The sequence below is a fragment of the Sinocyclocheilus anshuiensis genome, unplaced genomic scaffold (genome assembly GCF_001515605.1).
Source record: "Sinocyclocheilus anshuiensis isolate Anshui unplaced genomic scaffold, SAMN03320099.WGS_v1.1 scaffold2275, whole genome shotgun sequence".
Classification (NCBI taxonomy): Eukaryota; Metazoa; Chordata; class Actinopteri; order Cypriniformes; family Cyprinidae; genus Sinocyclocheilus; species Sinocyclocheilus anshuiensis.
In genome coordinates, this window is record NW_015542331.1 from 360,204 (window position 1) to 369,242 (window position 9,039).

The following is a 9,039-nucleotide window of genomic DNA, read 5'->3' on the forward strand; positions in this document are numbered from 1 at the left end:
CTGCCCCCCCTCCCCTCTTTTGTCCCATGCACCACTGAACGCTGAACCTCAGACCCCCCCAGCTCCCACATCCCCAGGTCCTTCCACTCCCCCCTCCCACTAACACACTGGGACCAGAAAGCTTTTTGTCACTTTAATCAGTCTGAATAAGCTCTTTGCACTACAATCATTATATCTGCACTGTTTGTTTACTTCACTGGTTTGCACTCTATCTGCCATGTGCCTTGTGCTGCTTTATTTATTTTTTTACATGACCATATTTGTATAGTTGTATTAAATAGTATAGTTGTATTTTATATTTAATCTGTATCTATCTGTATTTATGTTCTACTGTTAGTGTTATCTGTATGCACCAAGGGTCTGAGAGTAACGCAATTTCAATTCTCTGTATGTATGTGCTGTACATGTGGAAGAATTGACAATAAAGCAGATTTGACTTGACTTAATTTGCACTTTAACATTCAAAGTCTACTAAGTGGCATACTTAATGTGGTGTACTGAAAAGTAGCTAAATAAACCAGCAGACAATGCATTTATGGAACAGAATGTTATTTTAACAATATAAATGATTAAACACAGCAGCAAGTCATCTGTACATCTAAAACAACAACTCTTAATCTATAACTAGGTTGCTCAGGCATAATGATATTGGAATATAGCAAAGACCCCAAAGGTAGGCCAATGTTAAGCTGTTATCAATAGCAGTTTTATGAAACAGAAGCTTAATTTATTATATACCCAGGAAAGTTATTTTTACACAGAAGATAAAAACTTTAATCTAAAACTAGCTAAGTAAAATGCTTTATTATATAGAAACGAACTAATGTCCACATATTTGATCATCTGAATAGGCTATATTATATTGTTTATGATAGGTGTAGTTAACAAGTTTGTGGATATTTTTAAAAATAAAGGAAAAACTAAAAAGTGATACACCTGTCATACAGCGCTACTATGGAAATAATAATAAAAATATATATATATTTCATATTGCGTTTTTGTATATTACATACTATCATTGTCCAATTACATACTACATCACAAAAACAAAAATAAAGCAAGCTGTCATTTCATGTACTCTTGTGGGCCGCTTAGTTAACTTATGCCTCTGCTGGCTCTGTATAGCCTACATACATTTAATTGGTTTATCAAAATTATTGCTAAGTATAAAAAAAATCATTACACCACATTAAAGAATGACCCTTTACAGCTTGTTTTCAAAATATAACACAATCTGAGCTATTTAATGAAATGAGATATTGCTGAACACTACTGCTTTATTTTTGATATATATATATATATTGATATATATATATTTTTGACAAGCCAGCAGAGGAAGACAGCGAGACACTGCAGAGATTCAATTCACACTGAAACTGTAACACAGCGTTAGATGGATGAAGCTACTCATTTCTCTATAGTATTTTTTTTAAAAGCATTTGAAATGCTAATATTATTCTGTAAAATTATCTAATAGAACAGGTAAACAAACAAAAAAAAGAGCTAAAATGTTCTGAACATCTAACTGAACACACAAAACATATTCATGTTCAAATGTGTTTTATTGTACTAGGTTATTTTGTTTGCTTTTCCCTTCCAAGATAAAACAATCTGCATAAATGTGGAGGTAGAAACAGATTTCTGTCGAGAGATACAGCTCATTCACACACACTGACAAACACTGTAAGGGTGAATCTCATGTTAACAAATATGCCCTTCTTATATTTCAACTCCAATCAAAAGAAATGATATGTGATGCTATTTTCATGACAATTAAGTATATTCTTCCTCTCCAGTTCTCAATACTGTATGCAAAAACTAATTTATTACATTCTAGAGGATTTATATAATTTATGCTGATTTAAATTTAAAAATGTATTATATTATCATGTTTAGTAATAAGAATCACTTCTGAGATTAATGGGAAGCATGTCCAGACAAAATCCATAACACTTGACTATTTCAAATGTGCTTAGCTGCCATTAAAAATAGTGTAATAATACATAAAAATCCTAAAAAAAAAAAATTATTTTAGTTTTTGGGGCAAAATGTGACCTGAGCATGTGATTCACTTGCAAACTTATTTTTGATGGGTGCTGTGCATCAAAGTGATGCAGTGATCCATAAACTGTTAATGTCTTCCCGTCGTCAAATAAATACAGTTTTAGTAAAGTGCTAGAGAGGTTATGACACTTCACCCCGTGACCTCGGTAATTCTAATATTTCCTAAGTGTACACCGTGACAGATGGTGAATTGATATGAAATCAGTCATTAATGCGATTCAGTTTTCAACCAACACTGGACTGTTTTACTTGCATGTAACATTAAATAATGAAACCGTGGAGAAGTGGGACAGAAAGAGAGCAAAAAAGGTGAATATTTCAGTGAACAGGAGAGCAAACAGGCAAGAACGAAATCAAACTGTCAGAAGAAAAACCTGCAGGAGTAGAGGAACAGCTTAGAGCCTCGTAACTTTCGCTTCATTCGATCCAGCTGAGGTTCAAGCAGCGAGTGATGAAGGCGTACGTGTCGGCCACCTCCTGAATGACTTTACTGGTGGGCTTTCCTGCGCCGTGGCCCGACTTTGTGTCCACGTAGATAAAGAGAGGGTTTGACTGGCCGGGCCACTGACCGATCACACTCTGCAGTGTGGCCATATATTTTAGCGAGTGCAGCGGCACCACGCGGTCATCATGATCACCCGTTAACAACAAAACGGCGGGATACTGAACCCCGTCAGCTTCTGGAACACGGATATTGTGAAGAGGAGAATACCTGCAGGGTCAGAACGTTCACAGCTCTTTAAATTCAGAACAGAGGAGCGGTTTTGCAGTTATGATATGTTACTATGTTAGTTATGCACTTATGTTTTGCTGTAGTACTACTGAAAGATCATGATCCTAATGTCTTTATCCCCATACCAAAATCTCAGTTGGCCAGACAATGATTAATCTTTTCTGAATTATTAAAATATTATATATACACTGTATATTAAAAATGATAAAATAATTGAATAAATAGTGATCATAAAAGGTTCACAATTGAAAAGGCAGGGAGGCGGAAGCCGGAAACAGTTTTTGAATCATTATGACTTAACAAGCGATAAGATAAAATGCATGCACAATAAAATAAAATGCTGAATAAAATAAAATAAAAAATACTATATTGAAAATAAGAAATATTTCAATGCAAAATATTCAGCTGGTGAATCTGCAGTATTTAAAGATTATAGGTATATAATCTGTGTTATTTTAGGTTTAGTTATTTTATTTAAATATTATTGTAGTATTTATTAATATCTGAAATTAGCTTTAACATTAATTTTAGTTGACATTTTTGCAATTTTATGTGCTTTTGTAATTTTTATTATTTTGAATCCTATTTAGCTTTAGTTTATTTTTAGTTTAGTTTTAGTACTTCAACTTTCAGGTAGGTACCAAGGCCACATTTTTCATTTAAACTTTAAATTTTATTTAAACTTTATTTTAAGTACTGAAAACAGCTGAACAGTTTTAGTCAACAACAACAACAACAACAACAGTGCATATTATAAATAACGGAAACAAATAAGATTAAGGTATACTAATAAATGCATTAAATATTTTATCTATATTGATATTACCATATTCTATAAAGTCAATAAGCCACTTGACGCTGTGCATTACAATGAGTTTACCACAGTTAATGGAGTAAAATCACAGTAACAGAATGTCTAGAGTGGTGTCCTGCTTTAACTGAAATGCAGTTATGTCTCAGAAGTGTCACTGGGGCTGCTGCTCCTAAAAAAGTAGTACATTAAATGTATCTGTGCAAGACGAAGTAAACTTACTTGATTAACCAATCAAATTGCGCTTTGATTTCCGAGCAGCCGAAATCAGTGGTCCAGGCGTGTCCGATGGTGAACTTATGAAACTTTAACATGTCCATGACGCCGACCTGAGCCACAGCACAGCCGAACAGATCAGGCCTTTGATTCACACACGCCGCTGCAAGAGAGAGTCGGGATTTAGGACCAGGAGAACACAAACCTGTATGTATGTATGTGTGTGTGTGTGTGTGTGTGTGTATCATACCCACGAGCAGCCCCCCGTTGGAGCCTCCATTGATGGTGATTTTTTTGGGGGAGGTGTAACCCTCCTTTATCAGATACTCAGCTGCACACTGAAAGTCAGTGAAACAGTTCTGCTTATTGGCCAACATCCCCGCTGCACAGGAAGAGAGAAGAAAGATGCAACAGAATGTTAAAGATATATATCTTTCAAATGCATACTACACATAAAATGCAACCATCACTGTAGTATATACACTACTGTTCAAATATTTGTGCAAATATACGCTTAAAAAAAAGTCTGATCTGCTTACCAATTTATTTTGATCAAAAATACAGTAAAAACATTAAAATTGTGAAATACTATTGCAATTTAAAATAACTATTTTCTATTTGAATATATTTTAAAATGTAATTTATTCCTGTTATGTAAAGCTGAATTTTCAGCATCATTACTCCAGTCTTCAGTGTCACATGATCCTTCAGAAATCAATCTAATATGCTGATATGCTGCTCAAGAAACATTTTTGAATATTACAAATGTTGAACACAGTTGTACTGACTCCTATTTTAAATAAATTGTGATGCATATTTTCAGGATTTTGCGATGAATAGAAAGAACATAATTTAAGAGAAATGGAAACATTTAAGTATAATTAGTTTCACTTTTAATCAATTTGTATATTAAAACTTTCTTAGATAAAGGTGGTGTAGTTGGAGCCGTGTTCCTTGATTTAAAGAAAGCCTTTGACACCGTTAATCATAGAATCCTTATGTCTCGTCTAAAACAGTATGCATGTTTTTCTCTAATCTAACAGTATTATTATGTCAGGGGTGAGGCTGCAGGTAGTGCCTCAATATAAATATCTGGGAACACTGATTGATTCTAAACTTACATTTAAAGCTCAAGTTAAAAAGGTTTGTAAGCAAGTTAAGTTTAATCTCTATAATTGTACGTTTATTAGCGATTATATATCATTAGAGGCAGCTAAAATGCATATGTATTCTATGGTTATTTCTCCCATGACTTACTGTTTAACCACCTGGTCTCAGGTGAGTTCAGTGACTCTAAAACCATTAGAGTACTTATACAAACATACACTTAAAGTCTTCGATAAGAAATCGGTACATTATCATCATTGTCTAATACTGAAAAAATATAATTTGTTAAGTTGGGAAAACATGATTAAGTATGCAAATGTATGCTTGATGTATAAAATTATTTATGGTTTATCTTCTCCCCCTCTTAGTCAGTTAGTTAGTATTAGAACAACTGATTATCGTTCTACAAGAGGTGCATTAAGAGGAGACTGTATCATACCGCTTAGACGAAGTAATTTTAGTCAGTCTGCTTTTTCTGTCAAAGCTGCACGAGAATGGAATACTATTCCGACAACTATAAGAGATCTAGACACATATGCTTTATTTAGGGTTCAATTGAAGAATTGGTTAATTAGTACTCAGATTTGTCAACACTAGAATTTTATATTTGCTAGCTATCCTATTATTGATTGTATCTTGTTTGCATTGTCTCTATTTGATCCCATTGTTTTTTAATAGAATACTGTATGATTTGAACTATGTAATTATACATTTTTTAGTATGTATTTTTAATTACATTTTATTTTAGGGTGACTTGTAACATCTTGTCCAGGGACTACGGATGTAAAATAGCCTTTGGCTAATTCTGGTACATTTACAGGAATGTTTTATTAATGTACAATGTCCCTGTCAACTAAATAAAGTAATAGCTTTTAGTTCAAATTTCTTTTAGATCCATCTACTTAAACGAATAGTTCACCCAAAAATGAAAATTTGTCATCATTTACCCCTCCCTTATGTCTTTCCAATCCCACGAGACTTTGGTTAATCTTCAAAACACAAATTAAGATATTTTAAATTAAACCTGAGTGGTTTCCGTCGCTCCATTGAAAGTCCAAGTAACCAAAATGTAAAAGATTCAAAAAGGTTAAAACTCTGATTTCATCAAAAATATCTTAATTTGTGTTCGCTTAGACGAAGTAATTTTAAGTCAGTCTGCTTTTTCTGTCAAAGCTGCAAGAGAATGAAATACTATTCCGACAACTATAAGAGATCTAGACACATATGCTTTATTTAGGGTTCAATTGAAGAATTGGTTAATTAGTACTCAGATTTGTCAACACTAGAATTTTATATTTGCTAGTGGATAGAGTCATATCTATCAGATAGATTTCAGTGTGTTAGAATACAAAATCACCAATCCAATGATTTAGGTACATCAACTGGTGTTCCACAAGGATCTATCTTGGGTCCACTGCTTTTTGCTATATATATATATAAATGATTTTCATCTTGCATGTCCTGGCATTAATATACAAATGTATGTGGACGATACAGTAATTTATATACATGGTAATAGTCTAGCACAAGTTGCAAATGAACTCACGAATTCTATGGTTAATGTGTCAGCATGGCTAAAAGAGAATTGCTTACAACTAAATGTGTCCAAGACAGTATGTATGTTTTTCTCTAAGTCTAACAGTATTATTAAAGAGCCGGATGTTTATGTGTCAGGGGTGAGGCTGCAGGTAGTGCCTCAATATAAATATCTGGGAATACTGATTGATTCTAAACTTACATTTAAAGCTCAAGTTAAAAAGGTTTGTAAGCAAGTTAAGTTTAATCTCTATAATTGTACGTTTATTAGCGATTATATATCATTAGAGGCAGCTAAAATGCATATGTATTCTATGGTTATTTCTCCCATGACTTACTGTTTAACCACCTGGTCTCAGGTGAGTTCAGTGACTCTAAAACCATTAGAGTACTTATACAAACATACACTTAAAGTCTTCGATAAGAAATCGGTACATTATCATCATTGTCCAATACTGAAAAAATATAATTTGTTAAGTTGGGAAAACATGATTAAGTATGCAAATGTATGCTTGATGTATACAATTATTTATGGTTTAACTTCTCCCCCTCTTGGTCAGTTAGTTAGTATTAGAACAACTGATTATCGTTCTACAGGAGGTGCATTAAGAGGAGACTGTATCATACCGCTTAGACGAAGTAATTTTAAGTCAGTCTGCTTTTTCTGTCAAAGCTGCAAGAGAATGAAATACTATTCCGACAACTATAAGAGATCTAGACACATATGCTTTATTTAGGGTTCAATTGAAGAATTGGTTAATTAGTACTCAGATTTGTCAACACTAGAATTTTATATTTGCTAGCTATCCTATTATTGTTTGTATCTTGTTTGCATTGTTTTTTTTATCCTATTGTTTTTAATAGACTACTAGACTATGATTTGTACTATATAATTATTAAATGTTCTAGTATGTATTTTTAATTAAATTTTCTTTTAGGGTGACTCGTAACATCTTGTCCAGGGACTACAGATGAAAAATAGCCTTTGGCTAATTCTGGCACATTTACAGGAATGTTTTATTAATGTACAATGTCCCTGTCAACTAAAAAAAAAGAAAAGAAAAAAAAGAAAAAAGAATTTAATGCATCCTTGCTGACAAAAGGTGTTAATTTCTTTAAAACAAAATTAAACCCAAAAAAAATACAAAACATCTTACCCTTAACCTACTGTACTATTTAAAAAAAATGGAAGCCATAAATACATGGCACACAATTTGCTAGTATTCTATTATGAACATCCATGCAGCTCAGTCCCTGATTAGCTCCAGAATTAAAGTCGCATGCCTTTATGCCACGTCTCTCCATATTCTCCACCTCCTCTGATATTGGCAACAGCTAAAACCCCTCCCAGATGCCTGACGAATATCAGCCGAGAGACACTGAAACACAAACAACGAGAGACAGATGCTTACAAGAACGGGATGCGTGTCAAATATCAGTACTGCATCAGTGGAGTGTGTGATCAGCTGTATGTTTCTGTGTTTGCTTTGTATTGTACCTGTAGCTGGGTGTGATGGAAATGTTGAAACCTCCGTATCCGTACAGGAAGGCAGGATGTGAACCATCCAGCTTGATTCCTTTCTTATGGACAATAAACATTGGGATCTGGGTGCCGTCTTTACTGGGATAAAAGACCTGTAAGAAACAAGCAGACACGAAGTGAAGGCGATCGTACCGCAGACAGACAGATGAAGCGTCTGCAAGCGTGTTGCTGTACCTGAGTGGTCTGATAGTCAGCAGGACTGAAGCCCTTCACCGTGACCTCTCTGAAGATGTGCGGCTGCAGCGGCTCTTTAGTCAGATCACAGTGATAGATGATCGCTGCAGGAAAACACAACATACGTCATTCAATACACCCGTTACAACATTACCTGATTGCTGTATATGAGTTATTAAAGGGACAGTACACCCAAAAAGGAAAATTTTGTCATCATTTATTCACCCTCATGTTGGTCCAAACCTGTATGAGTTTATTTCTTCTGCTGAACACAAAAGAAGATATTTTGTATATTGTTGGTAACCAAACAGAGGACGGTACCCATTTATTTCCATAGTATGTTTTCCATACTATGCAAATCAATGGCTACCGACAACTGTTTACCAGCCTTCTTTAAAATATATTCTTTCAGGAGAAAGAAACTCATTTGGAACGACTTGAGGGTGAATAAACAATAACAGAATTTAAATTTTTGGTCGAACTGTCCCTTTAAGGACCAAAGTTCTTCATTTCAGAAGCGTCTGAATCTTGACAGACCTGGAGAGAGAAACGAGGTGAAGCTGTAAAAGATCTCAGAGTCTTTCTTCCTCCCAGTGAAGCCCACAATCGAGCCGACATCAAGCGGAAACGTGCGTATCTCCTCCCCCGAGGACAGATGGAACATCTTCAGCACGTTCTTCACGTCATGGAGGAAACACACAAACAGGAACCTGGAGTATGTGCAGGTAGCAAACACTGAAAGAGAGAGATGTGAGAAAAATAAGAGAAAATATGGTTCAGTTTTTTCAATATTTAAAGTATTTGAATTATTTAAAAGTATAAAAATGAACCCAAATTTATTTATTTATTTATATA

General features: G+C 34.3%; 1 protein-coding gene across 1 annotated transcript in view; it reads right to left on the reverse strand.

Annotated features, from left to right (window-relative positions):
* Nucleotides 1-1,562: 1,562 nt before the first annotated feature.
* The window catches only part of LOC107691002 (prolyl endopeptidase-like), a 15,687-nt gene continuing 8,210 nt past the window's right edge, over nt 1,563-9,039 (reverse strand). Inside the window, exons 9-15 of the mRNA XM_016489451.1 lie at nt 8,722-8,919; nt 8,185-8,288; nt 7,966-8,102; nt 7,752-7,846; nt 4,075-4,206; nt 3,831-3,987; nt 1,563-2,776 (exon numbers count right to left, since the gene is read on the reverse strand). Coding sequence (XP_016344937.1) covers nt 2,482-2,776; nt 3,831-3,987; nt 4,075-4,206; nt 7,752-7,846; nt 7,966-8,102; nt 8,185-8,288; nt 8,722-8,919 — 1,118 coding nt within the window. The 3' untranslated portion in view covers nt 1,563-2,481. The remainder of the gene's footprint in view (nt 2,777-3,830; nt 3,988-4,074; nt 4,207-7,751; nt 7,847-7,965; nt 8,103-8,184; nt 8,289-8,721; nt 8,920-9,039) is intronic.